Source organism: Rhinopithecus bieti, unplaced genomic scaffold (assembly GCF_001698545.2).
Source record: "Rhinopithecus bieti isolate Rb0 unplaced genomic scaffold, ASM169854v2 scaffold_574, whole genome shotgun sequence".
NCBI lineage: Eukaryota > Metazoa > Chordata > Mammalia > Primates > Cercopithecidae > Rhinopithecus > Rhinopithecus bieti.
Genome location: NW_016803605.1, coordinates 3954318 through 3981988, shown reverse-complemented (window position 1 = coordinate 3981988; position 27671 = coordinate 3954318). Strand labels below are relative to the sequence as shown.

Below are 27671 nucleotides of genomic sequence, written 5' to 3'. Positions count from 1 at the left end.
GGGACAGACCCCGGGAGCCTTAATGACGAACATCTGCAGGGTCTCGCAGCGGCCACCTGGGAGGCCGAGGGACTGATTTAGGGCTGCTCATACTCGCTGCTGGGAGATTACACAGGGAGAGGGAGGCCCCAGCTCACAACTCCCCGAGGAGCTGGGGGGACCTGGCAGCCGGCTCAGCCCCCAAAGCCTTCTTTGTTTTAGGGCAGCAAGTGCAGCGGCCAACACTGGCGAGGCTGGGTTGCCGGGTCTTGCGCCTGTCCACAGAGCGGCAGAACTGCACTTGCTGGGCTTCCCAGGCCACTGAGGTCCATGGTTCTCAAGGTCCTATGACATTGGCTGCACACTCAGATCTCGTGGGGAGCCCTGAGAAGTCCTGATGCCCAGGCCACACCCCACACCAATGACATCCGAATCTCTGGGCCAAGACCCAGGCATTCGTATGTTAAATTCCAGGTTATCCCGATGGGCAGCCAGATTTGAGAACCAGTGCTTTACCAGGGACTGGCACACGTTTTCTGTAAGGGCCAGAGGATAAGTATGCGCTCTCTGTCATCTCCCTACTCAACTCTGCCACTGTCTTGTGAAAGCAGCCCTTGTGTCAACAAAAGGGCATGGCTGTGTGCCAATAAAACTTTATTTACAAAAGCAGGTGGTGGGCCGGATTTGGCCTGCAGGCTTTCATTAGAGCACCCTGCTCCAGGCCAGTGCTACCCACACCTGAAGGTGCACATACATCCCCTGCCAATTCCCACTCAGTGGGTCTGGGGTAGGACCTAGGACTCTGCATTTCTAACCAGCGCCAGGAGAAGCTGCCACGGCTGGCCTCAGACCCCACTGAGGAGCGAGGCCTTCAAGAATCCTTGTCTCACAAGGCACACAAAGGACTCTCTGTGCAGCAGAAAATGCCTGTGGGCACCATTCCCTCGATGTGAGGGGTCTGAAAGAAGGGGAATCAGAAAGAACTAGAAGCCAGCTCCACTATCTCAAAGGACCTCGCCCTCGTGGTGGAGGGCTACCTCTGCCTTTCAGACGTGCCACTGGTCAGGCCGACGGTGGGTTTGTGCCCCGTGTGTGGTCAGAAACATCCCCCCAAGCCACAGCACAACTCTGTGGCAAACCCTACTGGATCTATGGTTAGCCAGAACCACTGGCCCAAAGCCCCAAGGGACACCTGCCCCCAGATCCGGACAATGAACCCGTAACCCTGAGCCTGCCAGACAAGCAGCACATGACTGGGCCCGTGCAGAAGCCCCAGACCACGGGCTATGCAGAAAACGATCTCAATAAAAACAACAAACAAGCTGAGCACATTTGATGAGGCCTTCTCCTAATCGCTTCCTGTTCCCTGTTACTTGAATCCTCCCAACAACTGGTATCATCCCAGTTTTATGGATGAGAATGCAAAGACACAGGGAGGTTAAGTAACTCAACCAAGGTCACACAGCATTTCCTAGAAGGTCCTACATCCAGGTGCCCTACCTCCACCCTGGGTTGGGGGTTCACAGCCTCCTCCCTAAGCCCATTTAAGCCAAATGATGCCATTGCCTGATTCTTTCCCTCCACCAGCATGCCCTGAACCCCCAAGGGGCACACCAGCCGCTGAAAGATGTGGCCCCCGACTGTATGGAGCTTGCACTTAGGCTGACAAAGACAGGCCAGATAGAGGTGACGGTGATGAGGACACATTCAAAAGGCACATTCATGGTGCAGACGAGGCAGCAAGGTGTGCTGACATGCAAGGCAAGGTAAGGGGCCTTGGCAGAGCAGGAGGCCTCTGAGGCATAGCAACGGGAAAATGGCCTCTGTGCCTACCAAGTGGCACTTTGGGGCATGGCTGGAGGGCCTGGCCAGGGCTAACACCCATGCTCAGAAATACACGTGGCATCCTGAGGGTGGCAGAAGCCCCTGGGGACCTTTCTCGAAAGGTGCAGGGGTGGCGGGGAGTCACATGACCCGCCCCATGTTAAAAGGCGATCCAACACCAGGTCGCGGCAAGGAAGACGGCGGACTCCGGGAATGAGAGGAGAGAGTCCAGTGAGAAGGTGCTGTGACCATCCAGGTAGGGGCTGATAAGATTTAATTCTCAGATGCTAAGTCCTTACAAATGTGTCAGGAGAGCTTTCCAATACCCAGCAGCACCGTCTGTGGCTCAATCTCATGCACTCATTCAACAAACACTTCACTGAGTAGCTACCACGTGCCAGGTGCCCCTGAGGGGGTGTCCTCATGACACCTTCCACCTCCTGGCAGTGTAGGGACAGGGATCCCAGGAGCCTGGGGCTGGTGTGGAGAGTGGGGTCAGGGGTCAGAGCCGAGGCAGAACAGAGTTCCCTGTTGCTGGCAGCTTTTCCCTAACACCTGCTTTCTGCCCCTCGGATTCAGTCTCCTGTCCTTGCTGGGGAAAATGCAGTCGGGGGAGGCCGTCTCAGCGCGTAAGGGTTGTCTTTTTATAAGATATACCAAGGTGTGCTGCAGCCAGCGGCTACCAGCTCATGGCCGTTATTAAAAAAGGAAACACATAACCTTAGAATTGAAGAAATTATGGCCTGGGAAGGTGACTCACACTTGTAATCTCAGTGCTTTGGGAGGGCCAGGCAGGAGGATCGTCTGAGGTGGGAGTTCAGACCAGCCTGGGCAACATAGTGAGACTCCGTCACTACAAATTAGCTGGTGGTGCTAATTTTAATTAGGTGGTGCATCCCTGTAATTCCAGCTACTCAGGAGGCTAAGGTGGGAGGAAACCTTGAGCCTGGGAGGTCAAGGCTGCAGTGAGCTTCAACTGCACCACTGCACTCTAACCTGGGTGACAGAGCAAGACTCCATCTCTGAAAAAATAATAAACTTAAAAAAAAAAAAAACAAAGCTTACAAGCGCTCCAAGGGCATCGCTTCCTGATCATCTGGCTACATGGAGCTACAAAGTCATCTGTGCTGTGGAGGCGATTTCCGCCAACCGCACGCACAGGGCGAGGACAGGATAAGAGAGCTTGGTGCTAGGGGCATCTTTCCCCAGTTCCAAGTCAGTGGCAGCACGTTTTTGCGTGGCACTGGGCACGGTGGGAGGATTTATTTACACCATGGCAACCAGCACGTGCTACAAACTCAGCTTCCCCCTACGGAAAGCTGGTTGTTAAACATTTACCAGCACTCCACAGCAGAAAGATGCGTGTCGACAGAACGTGAGCAACATTTCACATGCGCATGGAAGGCCGTTTCGCCTGTACAGATGTGTGCTGTGCCAGCCGAGGCTCTGTTGTAAATCCTAATTCAGATCCCGTCCTGCAACTCGGCATCAAATTCACAGCCCCTGCTCCTGCTCTGAGGCCGGGATTCCTGGCCCCTGCCCACCTCCCTCAGGGCAGCTCTCCCTGTGCCCACCACCTGCCTCCTGGAAGTTGGCCTGCATGTTCCTGCTTCAGGGCCTTTGCATGTGCTGTGCCCATGGCCTGGGGTGCTCCCCCCACTTCTGCCTGGCCAGTCCCTTCTTATTACTCAGGTCTGAGCCCAAGGGACACCTCCTCAGAGAAGCCTTGGGGCCAGCTCCCTAGAAGCTGCCCTCCTGCCCAGCAGTGGCCTCCTGACCCTGGCTTACATGTTTGCCCTTTAACCCTCTCTCAAACTGCCAGGCTGATGGACCTGTGCATGGTTCAAATCCCCCATGGGTGTGGGCTCCAGGGACCCTGTTTGCCCTTTTTTTTGGAGGCAGGGTCTTGCTCTGTTGCCCAGGCTGAAGGGCACGGCATAAGCACGGCTCACTGCAGCCTGCACCTTCTGGGCTCAAGCAGTCCTTCCACCTCAGCCTCCCAAGAAGCTGGGACCACAGGAGCATGCCACCTCACTCGGCTAATTTTTAAATTTTTTTGTAGAGATGGGGTCTCACTATGTTGCCCAGGCTGGTCTTGAACTCCTGGGCTCAAGTGATCCACCTACCTCAGCTTCCCAAAGTGCTGGGACTACAGGCATGAGCCACCACACCTGGTTGACCTTGTTTGTCTTGTCCACGAGGGAATCACCTAGAATGACGTCCCTGCAGAACAGACTCAAACACCGCCCATCCCCCAGGGACAACCCGCCAGCTGTGAGCCTGCCAGGGCCCCTCCCTCAGCGCCTCCAGCTGCCACAGACACCAAGGCTGGTGTTCTGGGAACTACTTCCTGACTCCAGCAGCCCAGCTTGAGATGCACCCCCCGCCCCCTCGATCCTGACCAATCTGCTGCCTGGGGAGCGCTCACATTTTCCACCTCCTTCTGCTTCTCTGATGCGGTCGCCCCTACACTGCATTCTGGCCGATGCAAAGGCCATGTTTGTCTTTTCCTCAACCTGCAGCCTGATCTGCTCCATGCCTGGGCTCCGGCCCACCCACCAGCTGCCTTTCCTGGGAGCAACACCCCTGACTGCAGGACTCAGGGAGCCCCCAACTGTCTCCCCACCTAGCACAAAGCTGGGCAGGAAACCAGAGACATCTGCTCACTTCACCCCTAAATCTGCACCCAATCCTGCCCAGCCCAGCTGGCCCTGAGTGGAGAGGACGCGGCCACCTCCTCCAGCAGGCCTGGGAAAGTCGGCACCACCAGAAGGTGGTGGGCCCATCCTGGCCCAGTCCCAGGCAGGCAGCAGGTGTGAAACAAGATACAAGCCCTCAGTCTGGGAGCTGAAACACAGCCTGGGGCGATCTGGCCCGCCCTGCCACCGGTCCCCACCATCAAGTGACTTCAGCACCTAGGGGAGGCGGCTGGCCCTGAACACCAGCACCCACCGCACAGTGGCTGCCCCTCCCCGGGGACCAAGCCTGGCTGCTCCTGCCCTGGAACAGCCTTCCCGGTCATACTGTTCCCCGTGCAAGCTGTCTGAGTGCCACAGCAAGAAGAACAAGGTCACCAGTCCCTCTGCAAAGAGCTGGGAGAGGAGGGACGGAGGAGGCAGAGGAGAGGGGGCCGGGAGAGGGGCTATAGTGGGAGGGAGGAGAGAAAAAGGGAGAGAGGTGGGGGAGGAGCAGAGACCTGGAGGAGAAAGGTTGAGAGGAGTGACCCAGGGACAGGGTGAGGAGGGGAGGTGGCAGGGGAGGAGGAAGAGAAGAGATGGGGAGAGAGAGAGAGAGAAAGGGGGATAGAGGGAGCTAGAGACAGTTAAAAGACTTAGATGGGGAAAACAGAGAGAGAAAGGAAAGCACACACAGAGAAACAGACGAGATGTGGACACAGAGATAAAGAGAGAGAAAGGGGAAGGAAGACATGGCAAGAGAAACAGACATAGCCACCCATGCGCGGACGCGCGCGCGCGCACACACACACACACACACACACACACACACACACAGAGAGAGAGAAATAAAAACCTAGAAAAATGCATGAGGCTCAGAGCTGGGGGCTTGGGCAGAGCAGACCCAGAGGGACAGAGATGGGGAGCGGTGGAGAGTGGGCGCAGGCAGGACAGCAGCAGTCCGGGGCAGGGCCTCAGCCTCCCTGGGCTTCCTCCTTGGACCCAGGCCGGATGAGTGGAGCCCAGGACGGGCTGTTCCCATCTCAGTGTTCCATCTCTGCAGAAAGAGAGGCCCCCTTGGCCACATGAACCCCCATTGCTGCAGGAAGGCCATGTTGGCTACCAGGTGCTGGGCCCTGCCACCTGGCCTAGCCAGGCTCACATCCTCACTCCCCCATAGTCTGTAGTCAGGCCCCAGCATTCCTGGGCTCTGGTTTTGCAATTCACTAGGATAACGCGGCCCTTCCATCGGTGAATCATGAACTATAAACCACTGTGCCAGCGCTTGAGCTGCTCCCCCCGCCGCTGCCCCACAATCATGATTCACCTCAGGGTGGTGGCGATGGGGCTCGGAGCCCAGGAGAGGATGCTCGGGCCTCAACCCAGCCTCCAGGCTCAAAAGCCGATCTCAGGGGCCAGGTTCTGGGAGGTGGGGGCTCGGCCCTCCCTTGCCAGAGCTCAGGAGTGTGGAGTCTCATGGGGGTGGGTGTGGAGCAGCTAGCATTCCAAAAGCCTACGCCTGGGCCTGCACCCCCCTGTGTCAGAATACAGAGAAGCTTCCAGAAAGAGGATGGCAACCTCCATTAAACAAGAAGGCAATCCCAGTACTCCAAACAGTCATGCACATCCCTCACCTCCAGCCGGCCACAAGGCTGAGCACCAGTGTCGTGGATGCCAAGGTGGGCCAGAGTGAAGGCGGCCACATGCAGTGTAGGTCTGAGTCCAGAGACGTCCCATGGCCAGCACTTTCAATCAAGGACTTTTATATTCCACTTTATAACCATCCAAGTTTCAGAAACGCAGCCATCGAAATGACACACAAACTGCTTTGGTATAGGGCATATGGTGTGGGGGTGACAGGGCAGAGAAGGGCCAGCACAGGTCCAGGCCTGGTCCAAGCGCTTCAGACAGGGCAGGTGTCCTTGGGATGACACGGTGGCACTGGCGTCTTGCTGCCAGGCTGTGGTTAAGCATTCGGGTGGCCACAGCATCCATAAAGCGTGGCTTTGCAAACATGCAGATACACAGGCTGCCTCCTCAGCTGGACTGGCCAGACATCCCTTCTGGAAGGGGCTGGCTGCCCTCGGCTGTCAGGCCCGCTGACAGTAACTCAGCTCAGAGCTGCCTCATCCAAGTTGGGCCCTGGCCAGGGAGGCCGCTGCCTATCCCAAACACCTGGGAAGGGCCGTTCCAGCTCGAGTACCCCCATGGGTGGTCCGGGTTGTCAGGAAGCCCACCTCGGGCTTGACAACCCCTTCAGCCACCCTGCTCCCTGCTCAGGGGCTGACCCCCAGTACCGAGGTTCTCAGCAGGGTCCTAGACCAGTGCCTGGGAGCTCCTTGGAAATGCAGTCTTGGGTCTCAGCCCTATTGTGGGGTGAGGGGTGCAGCCCAGCGACTGACTGGCTTTCCCCAGCCCTTCCGGTGATTCCAACATGCACTCACATCTGAGAACTCAGACTGGGACATGTCCCCTCACAAGGCAGACCTTGGCCTCAGTGGGGGGGACTCCAGGAGGGCACAGCCCCAGGATGCTGGCTACAGCCATCCCAGTGTGGTCAGTGGTGTCTGAGGGAGTCGGAAGCCTCACTGCTGGGGAAAGTGCACGGCCCAGTGTCCCTGGAGTCACTTCTCACCCCAGCCCACAGGCTTGCCCTCCCTCAGGATCCCACCACAGCCTCCACTTCAATCCCCCCTTGACAAATGGCGAAAGGAGGGGCACCCATGTCCTTGGTCCTGAGCCATGCACCCCCCAACTTGGGAAATCCACAGGTGGCACGTGGGCGCTGTGGAGCCTGAGAGGGGCAGTCGTGCCCACTCCCCGACACCTCGGAAGTCCCACCCTGTGTCCAACTCTGCAGTGTGGAATTGGGGAAGTCTGGGGTGTTGAGACGGGCGGGGCACGGCTGATCCCTTTACCCTATTTTCTGAAGGATTAAGGTTGGATTCGCATCTGAAGGTAGAGTCTGACAACCCTGGCATACAGTAGGCACTGAATAAATGCCCCCGGATGAACATGCATATACTGTGCACCCGATGGACACCTCTTGGGGGGTCTGTGGTGTGAGCAAGCTTGGGGACATGAAGCGGGAAGACCCCTGCAAGCGGCATCTGTCCTGATGACATGAGAGTGGCCACTCGTCGCTGTCTTCAGCAGAGATGTGGCCTGGAGCCACGGGAACCACGCCACGACCACAAGCACCACAGCCTCTCTGCGGCCACCCACAGCAGCCTCCCCAGCCACCCAGGAGAGAGGGGCTGTGCACCGGGAGTGGGGGTGCTGAGAGAGCGCAAGAGACACGGAGTGGGAGACAGACATGGAGAGGAGAGGCAAGGAGGGAAAGAGGGAGATGAGGAAGAGCCCTCAGCAACTCCCCAAAGACATATATGGTAACGGCGGAGGTGCTGAAAGAGAAAGAGAAAGACTGACCAGCTGCTGTCCCCAAGAGCTGAGGGACACATGGCAGGGGAAGAGACGCAGGTGGTGGTGGGGGGTACTGAGCCCTGTCTCACCCCAGGACTCCCACCCCATATCAGAGGGTGTCTCCACAGCACAGATCGAGCCTGGCTCACCTGGGGTCCCCACATCCAGCATCTGACTCCCCACTGACATGGAGCCTCATCATGAGCTCCTCTGCCACACTGTCCTCACAGGGGCCCTGCACAGGCCATAGGAGAGCCCTGTCCTACCTGGCGGATCAGGGCTGGCTTCCAGAAGGCTGGCTTTATGGCCAGTGTGCTGCCAAGGGGACACCTGGGCCTCCCTCCAGCTCCCTAGGCCACACGTGACAGACTAGAACCCTCAGTCTGCCACTCAGCAGGCAACTCGGAAGCTTCCTCACCCCCCTGTGCCTCAGTCTCCTCATCTGGCCAGTGGGGATAATTACACACCTCTCCCCAACACTGGTGAGGTTGAAATCATCACAGTGTGTGGTGATAGCACTGCGTGACTGTCGGCCAGCACCAACACTGTCGCCATCGCCATCACCATCATCGCCATCGCCACCACGGCGGCCAGCAGCACCCGTCCCCATCACACGGCAGGGCAGGGTGCCCTTGGAATTTTGACAGGGCTCCCATGTCTCACTGGACTCCCAGGTCCCACCCCCCACTCAGCCACCAAGGGGTCCAATGCATATTGGCTGAGATAAACTAAGTCTTCTTCTAAAACTGGAGGGCCCAGGAAGGCAGGGAGAACCTGACCTGCTGCCCTCCAGAGAAACCACAGAGAAGGGAGCTCAAGCTTCCCCCGACAGAAGACGTCGGGGAAGAGGCAGGCAGCATCCCCTGGCAGCGGGCACCCTACCCTTGAGGGTACGTGGGCTCACTGGCTGGGAAGACCTAGGTTCTCCATCTTCCCGTGGTGCCTGGGGAGGGGGCCTGTGTCACACTAGGGGGAAGGGGCTGTGTCTGCTCACCCAGAAACCTATGAGGGAGAGAGAAGCATGGACGAGTATCCTAGGGCAGTTGTGAGGGGACTGGGGCTGGGCAGGGGCTCGTGTGCTCCACGGCCTGGGATTCCCATCTGATCACAAGGCCTGAGCTGCCAGGGTAAGTCAGGAAGAAGGACTGGCCCACAGAGGTGTCCTGGGTGCCAGTGGTGTCTAAAGCACAGGGCAGTGGCTCCCCAGCCCACAGTCAGTCACTGAGAGTCCCGGATACCTGTCCCAGCCTGCAGGTGCCAGCCACGCGGAGGCAGTGGGGTAGTGGGTGGGGAGTGGTCTCGGCTCACCTCCCCGCCCTCCTTAAGGAGCTGCAGGTTCTGTGTAATCACAGCTTTGGTGCACTCAGAGCCCATCACTGCCTGCCCCTTCCCGTCCGTCACCCTGCCGCGCCCTCATCTGGAGCAGACTGATCAGCAGTGTCAGTGGCTCCACAGACCCAACCACACACAGAGACGCTCAGCTGGCGGCAGCCACTGCATCTCCACTTAACAGGACAGGCTGAGCCTGAGGCTGCCGTTGATTCTGCTTGCTGCCATGGGGCAGAGAGGACTCTCAGGCCCAGAGTTAGCACTTGGGAACCCCTGTTTATCCCGTGGTAGTGGACCGGGCCTGTAGGGGGTGGCAGAGCAGTGGATCTACCTGGCACAGAAGCTGTTCCAGGATATGAGTGTAACTCTCCCTCCCTGGCAGGGCCCAGGCCATGCCACCACCTCCTTAGCAAACGCAGCTGATCTGAGGAAGGGGCGAGTCCTGGAGACAGACAGGAACCTCCTGCCCGGCTTGCTTTCTGCCAACCTTCTGAGAGAGGCAGAGCAGACAAACAACATTTTCCCATCCTGGGAGCCCCTGCCTGGAATAGCAGCTTCAGCAGCGGGTAAAAACTCACCAGCAAAGCCCCCACCAACTCCCAGGCACCGCAGATACCACGGCTAAGCCAGGATATCTCCGGTGTAAAGAGGGGCATGTTTCCTCCCTGCTACGGTACATTCTAGGGCTTCCCGGGTGCCAGCCTGACCCAAGGCATATAATGCCCTCCTTCCCCGGTCTCACTGTAGTCTAACCCAGAGGTCTTCTACTAGGGGCTGGAGGTGATTTCAACAGCAAGTAAGAGTTGTGTGGCATATACAGTGTTGAGTTGTTTTTTTCCTTTTTTAAAAATGTGACCTAAGATTTAAAATCAGGCGGTTTCACATAAAACTAGATTTCCAGCTCATCATCAAAGATCAGAACACCTGGCAATTCAGGGCCACTGGCCAAGCGTCAGCTGGAGCTGAGACGGGGCCCAAGTTCTGTAGTGAGCCGCAGGCCTCACCACTCCCTACTCTCTCCCCAGACACTGAAGTCAAGTGTGAGCTATTTATTGAGTTTGCACTTCTATTTTTCACAGGGTAAAAAAAATCTCTATTTACCCATCAAAAGTGAGCAAAAGAAAGAGGGTCACATAATTTTCTCCATTTCTTTGTTCGTTTAAGGCCCTGGGAGGTACCGGGACCCCCTTGAATCCAAAGACTCAGGCTCCCGGCTGTTCCTGAAGACACGCACTGTCTCTCATGCTCCCTGCCTTTGCACTTGAGGGCCCATCCCTGTCCGCCTGTGGGGCTGCTCCGCAACCTCATCTTTGGGGCCCTTTATTCTACGGAGTCCTCAAGGATGTGCCCCCAGTGCCGCCTCCCAGGGAGACCCGTGGCACAGGGAGACCCCACGGCACAGTTAGATCCGTGGCACAGGGAGACCCTGTGGCACAGGGAGACCGCGGCACAGGGAGACCGCAGCACAGGGAGACCCGCGACACAGGGAGACCCCGCGGCACAGGGAGACCCCGCGGCACAGATAGACCCATGGCACAGAGAGCAAGCCGGACACTCGCTCCTGAGAGCAAGCAGGACAGTCACTCCGCCAACAGCAAGTCGGACACTCACTCCACAGACAGCAAGCTGGACACTCACTCCTGAGAGCAAGCTAGACACTCATTCCACGGACAGCAAGCCAGATGCTCATACCTGAGAGCAAGCTGGACACTCACTCCTGAGAGCAAGCTGAACACTCACTACTGAGACCAAGCTGGACACTCATTCCACGGAGAGCAAGTCAGACACTCACTCCAGCGAGACCAAGTCAGACGGACCCTCACTTCACGGAAAGCAAGCCGGACACTCACTCCTGAGACCAAGCTGGACACTCATTCCACGGAGAGCAAGCCGGACACTCACTCTGCTGAGAGCAAGCCGGACACTCATTCTACTGGACTCTCACTCTGAGTACAGGCCAGGCCTCTACAACAGGATATGCCGGGCACCGACACCCCCCACCCTTCTTAGATTACCATGGTCTCCCCACCTCCCTCTGTGCAAATGTGGCTCTCACACAAGGGGAGGGGATGGGCCTCTGCTCTTCAGAGCCACCAGCCCAGCTACCAGGAAGGGCTCCCACCACAAGCCCAGCCTCAGTGCCCCCACACAGGTCGTGGGAGGGGAACTGGGAAGGCCAGCAAGAGAATGAGCATATAGTAGGTGCCCAACAGAAGCCTGATATTTTCCAAATACCTCTTGAGGCTGTTAGCCACCCTTCCTTTGCCACAATCCTCACCGCTCCCTGCTGCCTCTCATACCTCAGCATCTATATGCTCTCTGCCTGGCACTTACTTTTTTGCCTCTCAGTCTAGAAAATTCCTGAATGCACTTCAATTTGAAAAACACCATAGCAGCTCGGCGCAGTGGCTCATGCCTGTAATCTCAGCATTTTGGGAGGCCGAGGCAGGTGGATCATCTGAGGTCAGGAGTTCAAGACCAGCCTGGGCAACACAGTGAAACCCTGTCTCTAATATAAATACAAAAAATTAGCAGGATGCAGTGGCACGCACCTGTAATTCCACCTACTTGGGAGGCTGAGGCATGAGAATCGATTGAACCCAGGAGGCAGAGGTTGCAGTGAGCTGGGATCACACCACTGCACTCTGGTCTGGGTGACAGTGTGAGACTCCGTCTCAAAAAAAAAAAAAAAAAAAAAAAACCACAAAAAAACAAAAATAAAATGTAGCTACATCTTTGGAATATATGCTCTGTGCCACTTGGCCTTGGTTTTACACATCTGTTAGAAGGGCAAGCAGACTGGTCAACTCTGGCTACAGAAAACTAGACAAGAAAACCCTCTCCACAAGCCAAATGCAGCCACCCTTCCACGATCCCTGCGGATAAGGACCAAGCTCAGCCCCAGGCATCGTGGCTGGACGTTCGGAATGCGGCGAGGCATGGCTCATGCTCCTGACAACAGCCTCCTTTCCCTCATGGGACTTTTCTTAGGCTGTAGGAAAGTAGCTGTCTCACAGCAGACACTGGGACCCCACCCCCAGCCCGTGATGGCTGGTCTCAATGCCTTATGGGTCTCAACCTCTGGCAGCCTGGGAAAGGGAAGGTGGGCAGCTCTGGGGAGGGGCTAGAGGATGCTAGTACCCGTCTAGGAAAACTTCAGGGTCCCCTTATCCCAGCTTGTGCTATTCTTGGCCTCTGTCACTCTCGCCTGGCTCCCCCAGCCACTGGGGCCCCCAGGAAGGAAATGCCTCTACTGACTCCAATCCAGCAGCCACCAAAGTGCCCACTGCCTCCACCTGCCTCCTCCGTGTGGTGCTCCCAGCATCTGCTCTGAGACGATGCTTCAAGAGCCCCAATGCAAAACAAATTCTCCCAAACACTGAGCGCCCAGGATCCCCCTTTCAAAGGTGTGCCACTGAGCCTCTCATCTCTACCATTATTTACTGGATATTTTTTCAAACCAACTCCTTTTCTTCTAGCTCGGAGGAAAAAGCAAACTTTTTCTATGAAGGACCAGATAGTAAACATTTGAGACCCTGTAGGCCATACACTTTTGGTCACAACTATGCAACTCCACCAGAGTAGCAAGGATGCTGCCATGGTCATATGTAAACAAACAGGCATGGCTGTGTTCCAATAAAACTTTATTCACAAGAACAGATGGTGGGCCGGATTAGCCCCACAGTCCCAGTCTGCCAGTCCCTGCTCTAGTGTAAATAATCTTTCAGTCTCATCCCAAGCAACGGCGTGTGAAAAAACGGCGAGCTGAAGTACTGGTTATTTTTTCTTTCAAGTATGCATTAAGATAAACACACACAACCATTAACATTTTAAACGTGTGAAGTTTGGGAACTACCCCGAGTCAACCTGGGAAGCCCTTACTTTTGGAATGTGGCCTTTGTACGCACAGAGATCACAGGTCACCCAATCAGGAGTCCAGGATTTTGCCGGCTGAGGAGGCCCGTGGCTGTTTCCCCCCAGCTCTTTTCCTGCCCCTAGGGGAGGCTCAAGATAGCCCAGCAGGGTGAGCACCCCAGAGAGGGTCTCCCCACACTTGCTGCCACCACAGAGGGGAGCCTGCACTCACACTGCCGGTGGCCAAGCAACAACTCATGGAGACAGTTACTGCCAGCCATGCAGGGTGCTGGCCACCAAGCAAGTGGCTGCTCAGCATGCAGGGAGCCAGACCCCAAGGACAGCCACCCCCACCTTGCCTCTTACCTGGCTCTTGCCGCGGCGCCGATAGCTCCGTCTCACCAGGCTCTTATAGTTCTCATTCTTCTTGGTCAGGTAGTAATAGAGGACGCACTCAGCCACCGTCTGTGGGACAGAGGAAGAAGACACTGAGCAGGGTACAGCGCAGGCATTCAGGGCAGGAGCCAGAAGCTCACATCCCAGGCTGGTATCCTGCCTCCTCCACGTACGGGCTGGGTGACCTCGGGCAGATGACCTAACCTCTGTGTCTCAGTTTTCTCATCTGTAAAATGGGAATGCTAATTGTACATACTTCACACAGTTATCACAAAGATCAGATCAGTTAATACGTAGGTAAAGTACTTGGGACGAGGCCTGGCCCAGAGTAAACATGATGGAAGTCTTTCCTGTTATCACAATCACCGCTGTTGCTATGGTTAATGACAGCACTGATGTCGCCATGTCACCCCCAGCCCTTATGGGAAACAAGGACTGCAGCCCACAGCCGGGCAAACTCAAAGCCTTCCCCAAACACGGGACCGGGTTCTCCTTTCCCTTCTCTTCCCTGATATTTGGGGTCCTGAACAGCCTCTTCCAAGGCTTGCACGTCGGGACCACCCCACGCCCCACATGCCTCTTCTTGAGTTTCCTTCTTTTCTCTGCCTCGGTCTTTTCCATGTAGATTGAGTCTGAAAGCCGGAGCAACCAGCCCTCTATGAACCCCGGCCAAATGGGACCAGTAGTAAAAGGGGCAGCCTCAGAAAGTGATGCCACGATGCCCCCACCTGCGGGCATGGAGCCCAGCTCGCCAATGCCCGCAGCCATTCCCCTTACAACATAAAATGTTTCTGCAATGCTCTGGCCGGTGTCAAGCCAGGACCCCACCTCCGAGGGGCATTCTGCGAGGCCTCTGAGCTGGGCCTCAAACCTCACTGCCCTCAACAGAAAACCCCCAGCTGGCAGCCTCCTGCCAAGTACAACCGCCAGGGGGGCTCCTAGGCAGCCCCAGGCTAAACTCGGCCCACAAACAGGACCCACACAGCAATTGAGAAAGACATTTTATAATCAGATGCCAATAATTGCAATTCAGGGGATGTGGGTGCCCGACTTCTCCTTGAACAATTCAGGAGAGCTCCTTCCTGCGCTCAGCAATGGCAGCCAGGCTCTGGACAGCAGCTGCCCCCGCGGGCGGGCACAGACTGGCTGGTCCACCTGGCTCCCAGCCAGACGTCACCCTCACTCACTGTCAAGACTCGCCTGCCCCTGCCGGCCTCTCCGTCGGCAGCTCCTGCTCCAGACCCCTCTGGAAGCTTTACTGAAGCCTCGTTCTGGGCCGCCTCTCAGCCAAAGAACACCATGAAGTTTGCTCCCCAGCACAAAAACTTCTAATCCCCTCGTCCTGAAGGAGGATTGCTCAATGGCCAGTTTCTGAAATGCCCTGCTTCCATCCCGGGGAGCCCTAACCTAGAGTCCGCCGTGCCGTCCACTCCCTGAGGGAGACGTAGTCACTCAGAAGATGGGTTATTTATAGGGCTTGTTTCTCCACACTGGTTTTTCAGGCATGGAGAGATTTTTCCCCACACTGCTCCGTCTCTCTCCTTCTACGGTTATCAGCTCATGAGGGGCAGGCGCTGGGAACAGCTGTCCTTTAAAATAAGTGCCTCATTCTCCTGGCCTCCCTCCTACAACCAGGAAGCCCGAGAAGGGTGTCCACCAAGCTGGGGTGGGCAGGCCCCCATCTCTGAGAAACGGGATTCAGGGAAATGCTGCTTAAGACACACGGATGGCAGCCTTTCTCCTCTGACCCCCAGGATGCTGGGGAAGACCCAGGGGCCATGTCCAACACACAGCCTCATCCAGCCAACTTCTCCCACCTGCAGCCTCTCCAGGCACAGTCCAACCAGCCTTGTGGGTGCAAAACAACGGCTTTACCATTCTCTGGGGACACTGTGTCTACCAGCCAACTGGAGCTGCTCCAGGCCTGGGCTTGACACAAAGTGGGCTTTAGGCCTCAGTTCCACACAAAGGTTTGTCCAAAGAAGATGGGGACTTGTAGGTCACACATCTGGCTTGGCATTAGGGGTGTCAGAAAGCAGTCAGTGACCCTCAGAAGGACCTAGAAAAGCTGGTCCTCCGGTCCCTTTGAGGCACGCCACTCCTGCCTATGCAGACTTCACCAGGATACCAGGCATGGCAGTGCTTCCCAAATCCATCCCCAGTATGCAAGGACGCTCCACACGGCCTTTGAGGAGCTGGCAGGAGACCCGGTCGGGCACGGGGGCTCTGGGAAGCCTGGCCGTGCAGTTCTCCCCGGGGTTCCCAGGGTTCCCAGGTGCTCAGCAACCCGAGGCTCCTCCTCCAAAGGCCCAAGAGGCCAGGGCGGGGCCTGCACTGATCTATCTCCCAGATGGAAGGAAGAGAGGGAGGGAGGGAGGGAGGAGGGGAGCATGGCCCCCGGAGGAAGGGGCCAAACAGGCCAGGGCCTCGTGGGCAGGGAGGGAGGGCCTCCACTCTGAGTCCACGCAGCTGCCCACGGAGGTGGAGACTGAAGGGGTATGGGGCGGGCAGCGACTCACCTTCCTCTCCAGGAATGATGCGATCAGGCCAAAGTTCTTGGGATGCTGCATGAACCTGCGGGACGAGAAGGGCGGGCGTGAGACCTGGCCGAGGGGGGCTTCCCTGCAGGGCAGCCGATCGGCTCCCAGGCGCCTGCCATCCCCACTGGCCTGGCCTGGCGGGCACCGCCCCACTCGGAGCAATTAAGCCCAGGGGGGTGTGGGAAGGGCTGCTGCGGCAGACGGGAGGGGTGGGGACCCAGGGGTAAGAGAGGGCGTTCCTTGGAGTGAGTCACTGGCTTTAGCGCCTTTGAAAATATATTTGTTTGTCCTGCTGGAGGCGGCTTCCAGGAAAAATGAGGACATGACATGCAGCTCTTTGGTGGGGTTCCCCCCCCTTTAAAATTCGCTTTTGTTTCTCTCTCCAGCTGGATCTGGGAAGCATGGCCTCACTCGGCCCACACAGGGTCTGCTTGGGAACATGGCAGGGACCTGCCAGCAGGGTCATGGCTCACCAGGCTGCTGGGCCTCCCCAGGAGAGCTGGGAGCAGAGGCTCCGAGTGCCCATGGGGCAGTGGGAGGGGGTTGGCCAACCAAGGAGGCAGCAAGCATGGACTTAAGTCAGAGGGTGGTGGCGGGGCGCTGGCACCGTCCCAACTGGCTTCCTGCGTAGCCAGGAGAATTACTGGGAAACCACTGGGCCAGGCTGAAATGTGAGGGCCAAAGGAGCGGGAGCATGGTGGGGGCAGGGATGTGGGTCAAGGCCTGCTCCACCCCAGGGGTGCCGGGTGGAGTCCATGGCCCCAGGCCCAGGCGTCCCGGCGACGTGCCACAGCCCCACGGCCTTCGCAGGGAGAGCAGTGGCTGCTAGAGAGGCTGGATTGTGGGCTCCCATGGAGGGAGGTTGAGCAAGCACCGGTGCCCAACCTCCCTGGCCCTCCAGATGGCTGGGCGGGAGGCTAGCAGGCCCCGCGCCTGCTTCCCAGCCAGACACCTGAGGATCCTGAACAGTCTCTGCTCTCTTCCCAGTGGAAGCAGCACGGTGAGGAATGGCAGGCTTCCCTGGCCTGGGATCCCACCTCGGGCGGCTGGCAAGGCCGGAGCCATCCTAAAGCCCTTCTCTTCCAGATAGGGAGAGTCCTTCCCGCTCTGCTCCCTCTCCTTGTCCCAGTGACATTTCGTTCCTTGCAAACCCCTCCCACGGGGTTTCCCCAGGCACAGTGGGGGCTCCCAAGAGACCAGGAATCCAACTTGGGAATCTCCTAGGTCACCTCTTCCCCTCCCCCCCACCTCACTTGCACCCCCTGAAGACGTTTATTAAAAGTTTCCTATGCCCTGCACACCTCAGAACAGCTGACTAAGGAAAGCCCTGTCGCTCTACCCATTTTACAGATAAGGAAATTGAGGTTCAGAGGGGGAATGGTCACACGGCCAGCACATGGTGGAGCCCCATGCTGTCAGTAGGTGATTTTCAAAGCCCCGAGTGCTATCAATTCCTCTGCACATGAGACCTCAAACCAAGCCCACAGTCCTGGAGGGATGCAGGCGGCCAAGCTGTGGCTCACACAGGCCAGCAGACAGCAGCCCAGCCTGCGTCCCCTGCCCTTCGGCTACTGAATTAACAGAGGGTGAAACTATCAGACCCGCAGAGCCACATGAGATCTTCCGAAAGGCTGGAGCCACAGAAAGTACCCCAGAACACCATTTTTTGTATTTCAGAAAAAATACATACACTAAAACATCATGCCCTACCAGAAGGAATTTGAATATCGAACGCAACAGTAATTCAGTAATTCTTAACACCTGAGACTATCCCACCATCACCTCCCTCGTTCAAAACTGTAAAAAGCATTCGACGGAGACTTCAATTTGATGTAGAAAGATCGTGCCTGCTATGGTGAAGCTGCAGGCACGAGCCACTAAGTAACCGAGTATTCCTGCTCAGGGACCAAGGGCTGTTTCCTGCGGAGGACCACTGATCCTGTGCTGTGGGCACCCAAGGGCTCGTTACCCAACCCCTCTATTTTTATGGATGTTTCAACATTTCCGTAATCAAAAGCTACTCTTAAAAAATGATTTCCACCAAAGACCCTCCTGGATAGCCACTGTGTCCTTTCCGAGTTCGGTATCTGCACGTGCTAGTCCGCCCACCCCTGCCGGGGACCCGGAGTCACCCTATCCCTCAGGTCCTGCCTGGCTCCTCTTTTGAGTCCACAACCGTGGACCACAGCCCAGGGCACTGGGGAAGGAGCGTCACTGCTTTGGAGGAAGCTCTTGTCTGGAGGCAGGGTCTTCCCCAAGGCGGCTCAGTGGCCTGCTGGGTGAACGTCGGGCAGTGACAGAGTAAAGTCTCTTCCCCGTGTCCCCTCCTGGCCAAGCACTGAGGCCTCCGTCCACACCTCAGTTTCCCACTCTCCTGCCTCCCAGGGGTCTGAGGTCCTGAGGAGGTGCTCTATGTCCTGGGCAGGGAACCCAGCCCTTTACGGGCAAGTGATTATAGCAAGCTTGTCCATCCCACAGGCCACATGCGGCCCAGGATGGCTTTAAACGCAGCCCAATACACATTCGTAAACTTTCTTAAAACCTTACGAGATTTTTTTGTGATTTTGTTTAGCTCATCAGCTATCATTAATGTGAGCGTATTTTCTGTGTGGCACAAGACATTTCTTTTTCCAGTGTGGCCCAGGGAAGTCAAAAGATTAGACTCCCGGGAATTATAGCACACTGTTCCCAAGGTGTGGGGTGGTTCAGCAGGGCCCACCATCTCCTCTGGGGACCCCGGGCCAGGAATGGAGGTCCTCTTCTGCCTGGATGTCACATCACAGATCCTCACTGTGGGGTTTTGCCCCCTCAGACACAGCTTTCGAGAGAACTCGACTCCCATCTCTGCTCTGCACAGCCCTGCTCCCTGGCCCCATTCGCAAACCCTTCCCCACACAGCCTCTCTATTCCGGCTGGGGGAGTCTGAACCCTGCCTCCACAGTGTGCATGCTGTGTGGTCTTTGTGCGCTGTCTGAACCTCTATGAGCCTCCGTGTCATCACCTGTGTACTGGGGTGGGCCGGGCTGAGCTGTCGTAAGGGACAGGAGGGGGAAATGCATGAAGCCGAGAAGACACAGGCACAGTGATGGGATCATGAACCCACTCAGCCAGCAGCTACTGTCAAAGAGAAAACAAAATAGAAACCACCAAAAAGCCACTGGCCAACCGCGGCCCTGCCCAAGGCTTAGGCCCAGCCTCTAAGTCCTTCCTGCCTCGTTCTTCCGACTTACAGCGCCCCGTCTTACATACAGCTGCCCTTAAGCTTTGTACCAGGTTGAAGTGTGTCCTCGGAAAATTCATGGCCACCCAGAACCTCAGAACGTGGCCTTATTTGGAAACACGGTCTTTGCAGATGTAATTAAAGTGAGGTTGTATTGGGTTAGGCTAGACCCTAAATTCAGTGTGACTGGTGTCCTTATAAGAAGAGGAGAAGCACAGAGACAAAGGTCATGTGGGGTCGGAGGCAGAGCATGGAGGGATGCATCTAGAAGCCCTAGAAGGCCAAAGACGCTGGCAGCACCAGAAGCTGGGGAGAGGCCGGGACAGGCTCTCCCTTATGGCCCCTAGAAAGAACCAAACCCACCAACACCAGGATGTGGACTTCCAGACTCCAGAAGCAGGAGAGAGTAAATCCGTGCGGCTTTAAGCACCTCCTGGCGTGTTCATTTGTGGTGGCTGCCCCAGAGACAGCGCAGGCCTCAACAGGATGGGTTTCTGGGATGGGGAGGGGGGCGGGAGGCCAGGCCAGGTGATGGAGGACTCACTTCTCCCGGAAGGTCTCCTTCTCCTGCTCGCTCCACATGTTCATCACTTGGCGGTCTTTGTACACCTTCATGGGGTCGGCCATGAGCCCGTTCATGTTGATGAACTTGATGCGCTGCTGGTCGGCGTCGTACAGCATGGGCGGGATCACGGCCAGCTGGCGCATCTGCTTCTCCAGGTTCTGCAGGGAAACGGATGGCAGGGTCAGAGCACTCGGGGGCGAGGGGCTCCAGCCAGCGCAGGGGACCCAGAGAAGACACAGAGGGGATGGATGTTCTGCGCCCGGGCAGGGAAAATGCAAAACCGACAAGAAGGAGAATGATGAGTTTAAAAATAATAATAGCTCATGCTGGGGGAAGGGAGAATGTAAAGGCCTCCCCGACAGGTTTATGGTGGGCAGGACTGTAGATTCAACGCAGAGAGCAGCAGCTGCCTTCCCTGCAGTGGGAGGGGAGCCATGAATCTTCCCTTTGGAAACACAAGCACCATAAAGCACTGCGGGAAGGATGCTCAGCCCAGCTGGGCCCAGGGAGCCCGGGAGACAGGACGGCCTTCCAGGTTCGGCAGGCAAGAGTGGGCCCTGGGGTCCAGTTGGCCCCACGGCATGCAGGCAGCCCAGGGGCGCAGAGAGGGTCGGCTGCCTCGCTGGGGGAGAGAAGCCTTTCCTTCCCCCGCACCCCACGCCCCCTCCCAGCATCCTGCTCCTTCAAAGGGCCCACCTGGGATCTGGCCTACCCAGCCCTGCATGCGGCAGCAGTCAGGCGGCCGCTCCTCTAAGGCACTGGGATGACTATTAAGAGGCTCTGAGCCGCCACTCAGCTGGGCTCACTTCCCCAAATCTCGCAGGCAGCCAATTACTGGCGATTAATTACCCATCTCTGGAGGCAGGCGAGGGCTCTGCGTAGCCAAGGTCAGCCAGTTCAAACGATCCAGCTGCCCGGCAGCCCACATCCAACCTCTTCACTCGATGTGCAGGACTCCCAGCCAGGGGCCGGGTGCGAGGCACAGCTCTGACCCCGAGAGGATTCCCCCAAGAGGCCGGTGTCTGTCTCCCAGAACTTTGGAGCTATACCCCACACCCCGATACAGAACGCTGACCTTCCTCGGATGTCTCAGGGATGTAATAACGGCAGACCCCCGGCAGAGTCCTCCCTGGCAGGACCTCTGCTCCGCCCTCCCACAGCTGCCTTCCTGTCCTTCCCATGCCGGCCATGTGCTCTGACCGCAGGAAGCTCCCAGAAGGATGGGAAGTGCCTGTCCTCCGGCCCAGACCCTTCCCTTGCACACTCCTGGGGAACCTCAGGTCACCCCAAGCTGGCTGGGGAAGTTTCTGTCCCAAATTCCACTTCCACCCTTCACCCCGGACACAGCATCCTTGATGTCCCTGAGGACTCTGGTGACTGCATTCCCATGTGGCCAGTGTGTGTGTGTGTGTGTGTGTGTGTACATGTAACAATCAGCCCAGGTGCCACACCCTTGGCCATCAGGTAAGGAATGCAGAGGAGAGGGCCACCGGCCTCCTCCTTCCAGTGCAGACTAAACCCACGTCCAGCCTCTCTGCGGGATGTCCACAAGTGCAGAGCGTCGGTGAGACGGGGGCTAAAACGGCCCAGCTCCGGTGCCCAGCCTTCGAGGGCCAGGCCCTGTGACTGTGCAATGGGATGGCTTTCTGAGCTCTGTTTTCTGTCAACTGGATGTTGTTGTAAACAAAAACGTACCACAAGAAGTTTTAAAATTAAAAATTATGTTTTAATGGCCAGATTCATCTTTGGATTGCCTGTTTCAGAATCATGTGGGTAGCTGGCTAAAAATTCGGATTCCTGGGCTCTGCCCCAGACCAGCTGAATTAGAATCTCTGGTGAGAAACTGCAACTTAAACCAGCCACCCCCTCCCTGGGGCCCCTTCCATCTGTCTAATCTGAGCATCAGCATCTCAGGGCAGCACGTTCTGTTGTCCAACAGAGCGCTCTGCAGCAAAGGAGGTGTACACTGTCTGCTCCGCCCAGGAGGGGAGCCGCCAACCACAAGCGGCTGTCGAGCTCTTGAGATGTGTCAGATGCAACCGAGGAACTGAATTGCTAATTTTATCCCATTTTAATTAATTTTGATTTCAATAGCCATGCGTGGCTCTGCTGTGCTGAGCTGAAGGGCTATAATCTCCCATCTGGACAAAAGCTCTCCCTAGACAAAAGTCCCCAGAAGGAAGAAACGTGCCATGGCTGCTTCGTGTCTGCCGTGGTGTTGGGAGCAGGGGGTAGTGTCATCATGGATACCTGACCCACAGGACCCAGGAGGGAACAGGCTGATGCCAACTTCCTCCCCAGGAGAAAAGGCTGCCCCTCTGCTTCCTGGCCATCTGTGGGCCCCCGTGACGGCAACCAGGGTCACCTAGGCTGACCCCAGGGTGTCCTGGTACCCCAAAGAGGCCTGAAGGAAAACCAGCCCTGCTCCAGCCAGGAGGGCTGAGGTTCCTGTGAGAAGGTCGTGGCTGTGTGGACAGACGGCGTGCTGGGAACTTACTGGCCTGCACCATGCTCCCCCAACCCCGCCAGGCTCTGGGCCCCAGAAGGCTGACCCTGGAACCCACAGGTACTCCTGCCCCTTGGGTTTCTGGTTGGACTCAGCCAATGGGAAGTTCCAAAAGGAGGCAGGAGACGGTAAGAGTGAGAGGCAGGGTCCTCGTCCCCTAACCCCCTCCGTGCTGTGGCATCTGGATCGGGGAGCGCTGGGGCCCTCCCTGCAGGGGGTCCTGCCACCCCCCATCTCGGACACATTAACACCCCTCTCTCCGCTCACCCCTGCAGGCCTGGGACGGGCCGTGGCTTCCTCAGGCTTCTAGTCCTGGGTACCTCGGCACCCACCTTGATTCTTCGGTGGCAAGCCCCTTGATGTAAACCACCCGGGAGTTGGTTTCTGGCTGGGGCCTCTGCACCCTCACGGGGGATGCCAGGGAAAAAGAGCTGAGGCCGGAGTCAGGGCCTGGACTCACCTCCTGCTCTGAGAGGCCGTCGATGATCTCCGACACCTCGTGCTCGCTGCGGGCGGCTGACATGGACAGCCCACTGCCCCGCTGGCCCACCCTGCTGGGGACCAAGGGGACACACTCAGGACCAGCCTTTTGGTGGTCGGGGACACTAGCAGGCCCCTGTGGTGCAGCCCTGAGCCCACGCCCTCCCCAGAGAAGAAGTGTGGGCAGCAGCCAGCAGAGGGGCTGGCCCCACACCAGGAGTCCTGGGGAGGCGTGGAGCCCCCACCCCAACTCAGCATGGCCAAACCCTGTGACACGGGCAGCTCGCTCCCTTCCTCTCTCCTAAAACACCCTGAAAAGCCCAGCCACAAAGATCTGGGTTCAAAGCCCCGCTCTGCCTCTTTGGCCCTGGGGCAAAGTGTTTCTCTCTGTGCCTCAGTTTCCTCCCCTGTCACATGAGGATTCAAAAGTGGCACCCGGCTGTCTAGAGCTGTTGGGAGGAACTTAATGAGACACGGCTTGTGAGTTCGGTTAAGGGTGAAAGCTGCTGTTATTATCACCAATGAATCGTCTTGTCTGTGCATCCAAAAAAAAATGGCCATAGAACCACAGCTGCCTGTCACCAGGTACCTCTCACACAGGGTCCACCAAGTCCTCACAGCCACTGGGGGAGGGTGGCAGCCTGGTCTCTTAGCCACATCTCTCCCCTTTGTCCCACACCGGGGATCTCAAACTCAACTGCCTTCAGGGGTCATGCAGGCCACAGAAATAGGAGTGCTTGCCCCCAAAACGTATTTAAGCTCCAAGTAAGTGTTAGGCCAAAGAGGCTCCACAGGACACATGCCAGGGTCTGGTAGGGCCCCAGCTACTGGCCTGAGAAGCTGCTGCGCTGTTCTGTTCCTTCCTGGCTGGGTCACCTCTACTGAGGATGCCTGGAGCTGACCCCGGGCCCTGACACAGGGCACGCTGGGCTCGGGCCCCGCTCACCTCTGCATGCGCTCCTGCAGCTCGCGCTGCTTGCGAATCTCGGGGAACTGCTTCTCGTAGTACTCGCGCACCTTGCTCTCCTTGGCCCGCCGCCGGGGGTTGTTCTCGATGCGCTCCACCTTCTTCTCCCAGGCCTCCATGAGCTGGTCATAGCGCTGGCAGAACTTCTGCTCCTGGGAGAGCGCGGGGGAGCACTGCAGAAGATGCTCCTGAACCTGGCACCCGCCGCCCTGCCCCTGCCCACTCACATGCAGGCAGACACACAGGTGCACACACACACACACACACACACACACACACTTCACCCAGGCACACACACATGCAGACACACAGACACACACACGTAGTCAGATACACACAGCCACACAGACATGTACGTATAGGCACACACACACAGTCAGATGCACACAGGCACACAAACACAGAGGCACACACAAGTCACACAAGTGCACACACACACACCCAAGTCACACAGGTATACACACAAGTCACACAGGCACACACAAATGCAGTCACACAGACACATATACAGTCAGATACAGTCACATAGACATGCACATACAGGCAGGCACACACACACACAGTCAGATATGCACAGGCGCACACAAGTCACACAGGCAGACACACATGCAGTCACACAGACACACAGATACACACACATACAGTCACACAGACACACAGTCACATACACACATGCAGTCAGACACACACATAGTCACACGGACACAGTCACACAAGTTGACAGACACACACAGACATAGTCACACAGACAGATACACAGGCAGATAGACACACAGATTCACAGTCACATAGGCAGACAGAGAGTCATATAGGTAGATACACCGAGACAGACACACACACATATATACACAGGCACATAAGTCACACAGCCAGCCAGCCAGACACACAGATGGTCACACAGGCAGACACACAGGCGGTCACACAGGCAGGCAGACACATACACATGGTCACGCAGGCAGACATATGACAGACACACACACAGTCCATCACACAGGCAGGCAGGCAGACACACAGGCGGTCACACAGGCAGGCACACACACGGTCATGCAGGCAGACATATGACAGACATGCACAGTCACAGGCAGACAAACTGGTGCACACACAGGGTCACACAGGCAGACATGACGGACACAGAGTCACACATGTAGACACACAACAGACACATACATGTCACACAGGCAGATGACAGAAAGACACACACGTTGTTGCATCGATATCCAGCAGACGGGGGCCCCTGAAGAAAACCCACAGGCGTCCCCTGGAGGACATGGTCGCCTCCCTTCCTGGTGAACCGGCCACCCAGTCCTGGCCTCCTCTACAGAGGCCTGGTCCCAAACAGATGCCACCCGCCATATGTGGCTCAACTGAAATCACAAATCAAGTAAAATTTAAGAGTCGGTTTCTAGTTCTCCCCCGCCACACTTCCAGTGTCCAGCAGCCACATATGGCTGGGGCTCCGGCCGCACCAGACAGCCCGGATGGAGCCCACTGCCACACCAAAGGAAGCTGTGCTGTACCGTATGGCGTGGGGGCCCGTCAGCCCCGGGGAGGGGCAGCCTCCAGAGAAAACCACATTCCAAGCAGTTCCTCATTCCCCAGCCTCACTCCAAGGACCAGCTGTGAGGACCTCAGCAGCTCCCAGAGAGGGGGCTCTGCCCTCCCTCCAGGACAAGGAAGTCCCTCTCCACATCTAACCACAGTGCTGCCTGCTGCATGTCCTTTGAGAAGAGATCCCCAACCAGCCTGGAGCATAGCTGCCTGGCTTCCACATCTCCAAGGTGACTTGAGCAAGCGGCGGGGGTCCACCCACACAACCCCAGTTACTCCACCTCCAACAGCTGGGGATGGACAGATGGTGTGGTCTGGGAGCCTCCACAAACACCCACTAGGCGCTTCGGCACAATCAGAAAGCCCCTCTCTGGTCCTGGAGCCCAGACACCCCAGCCCCACCCCACCCCATATTTCAGCTTCTGACCAAGGGCAAGCTGTGCCCTCCATCCTCCACAGCCCCGTGACCACGACGGTCCCCACAGGGTGGTCAGGCTGGTGCTGAGTGGCCCAGAACCTGACCCCATGCATGCAGGCTGTGCCAGGAACCCGCTGCAGACCAAGAGGCGGTTCTGGTGACAGACAAACATGCTCGGGGCAGTGGCTGCTGGCAGCCCCAGTGAGGGATAGGGACCGCAGGGACGGCAACATCCAGCCCATGCCACCTCGGCCCCTGTCCGAGAGGCCCCATGCTCATGGGTGAGAAAAGCTTGCCTCAAACCAGCAGAGGAAAGTCACGCGGTGACTGGTGCAGACCAGCGGGCAGAAACCAACAGGCCACCTCGGCCTGTCCACGTTGCCAGCAGGGCGCCGGCAAGATGGCCTGGCTCTAGCTGGGTCCCTCGTGGAGTACGCGGGTGGCAAAGGCCCCCAGCAGTAGTGTCCCTGAGGGGACATCCAGCCACCTCCATGGCTCCAAGCACCAGGCTCTGCCTTCTGCCCAGGACAAGGAAATCCCCCTCTGGGTCTAACCATAGTGCCGCCTGCTGTAGCCTGTGCCTCTGTCCACTGTGCTGGGTGTGCACTCGGCCTGCCTTGAACAGTGCAGGGTGGGCAGCTCCGGCCTGGCCTGGGTGGCAGGGAAGATGCTCATTGGCATTTTTCTACAAGGGCGGACCCACTGGCCAGAGGAGGAAGCACACCCCTTCCTCCCTTCCCTCCCTCTCTCTCTCTCTGTCTTACACACACATACAGACACAGACACACACACACACAGACACACACACACACACACACACACACACACACACACAGAGGGAAAGACTGGAGCCCCCGCCCCACTGGCTACTCTGTGGGGTGCTGGGAGCGCAAATCCGCCAAGGAGAAGGAGCAGGCCAGTCATGCCTCTGGGACCACAGACTGAGCCAGCCTCTCAGCCAAATGGGCCTCCAGAGGGGCCAGCTCAGCTTCCCAGGAGACGTGGCAGGCCTGGGGGGCCGTGCTGGTGCTGAGCATCCCATGACAGGGACAAGGCCCTGCTCTCTGGGAAGAGGTGGGTCCCAGGAACCTGCTAAGGTGTGGGGGTCCCTGGGTCTTGGGGGTCTGGCTCCCCACTGGGGGTGAGGCAGGCACATGGGAGCTCTTGGCCAAGCCCCCCTTCCCAGGCCTTTACTGAAATCAACGAAGTCAGCGACTTCGGCTTCTTATACCACAAGAAATAGACCATCCCAGTCGCCATCGCGGCTTCAGGGAGTGTTGAATTTGTTTCCATCTGTCCCAAGATGGGCCACGAAGCCACCCTGGACCCTTCCTGGAAGTCCCTGGTTTCTGCCTGAGTCTTCTCTAGCTTTAAATTAAGCCGATTTCTCCCTCCACCCCCTCCACAGACCCCCCAAGGAGTCACTGGCTATCTTTAAAGAACTCAAGCCCACCCCAATTCCACCACCAGCCTGAGCTCCTTCTAGCAGCTGCAGCAATCCTTTTAAATGGAAATCAGATCCTCTTCTGCCCTCCCTAGATGAGCCTTCACCCCAAGGGGGGAACCACGGTGGGTTGGGGGGGGGCACTGTCAAGGAGGTGGCAAGATAGCGCTGAACTGGCAGTCATTTTAGGTGGAAATGAGAGGATTTCCTTCCTCACAGGAGACAAAGGGGGAGTATTTACTAGGGCTGAAGGTTGGCGCCTCTGTACCTATTTTCCAAGAGTGCAACAACAAACACGTTTATATTCGTATTATACACACAGAGCAAATACAAGGCAATGGTAACCGTGGCTGATTCTAAGTGGTGGGTATATAGACGTTCCTTGTACTCTTCTGTCAAATTTCTTAGAATAAGGACTTTGGATTCTTTACTACAAATGCATTTATTAAGAATCGGTGTCCCACTGCATTCGGAATAAAACCTGAATGTTCCATCCTAGCTT

General features: G+C 57.1%; 1 protein-coding gene across 1 annotated transcript in view; it reads right to left on the bottom strand.

Moving 5' to 3' along the window:
• The window catches only part of NCOR2 (nuclear receptor corepressor 2), a 215857-nt gene that overhangs the window by 81285 nt on the left and 106901 nt on the right, over window positions 1-27671 (bottom strand). Inside the window, 5 exon segments of the mRNA XM_017889687.1 lie at window positions 13452-13550; window positions 16001-16055; window positions 19786-19964; window positions 22773-22866; window positions 23739-23911. Coding sequence (XP_017745176.1) covers window positions 13452-13550; window positions 16001-16055; window positions 19786-19964; window positions 22773-22866; window positions 23739-23911 — 600 coding nt within the window.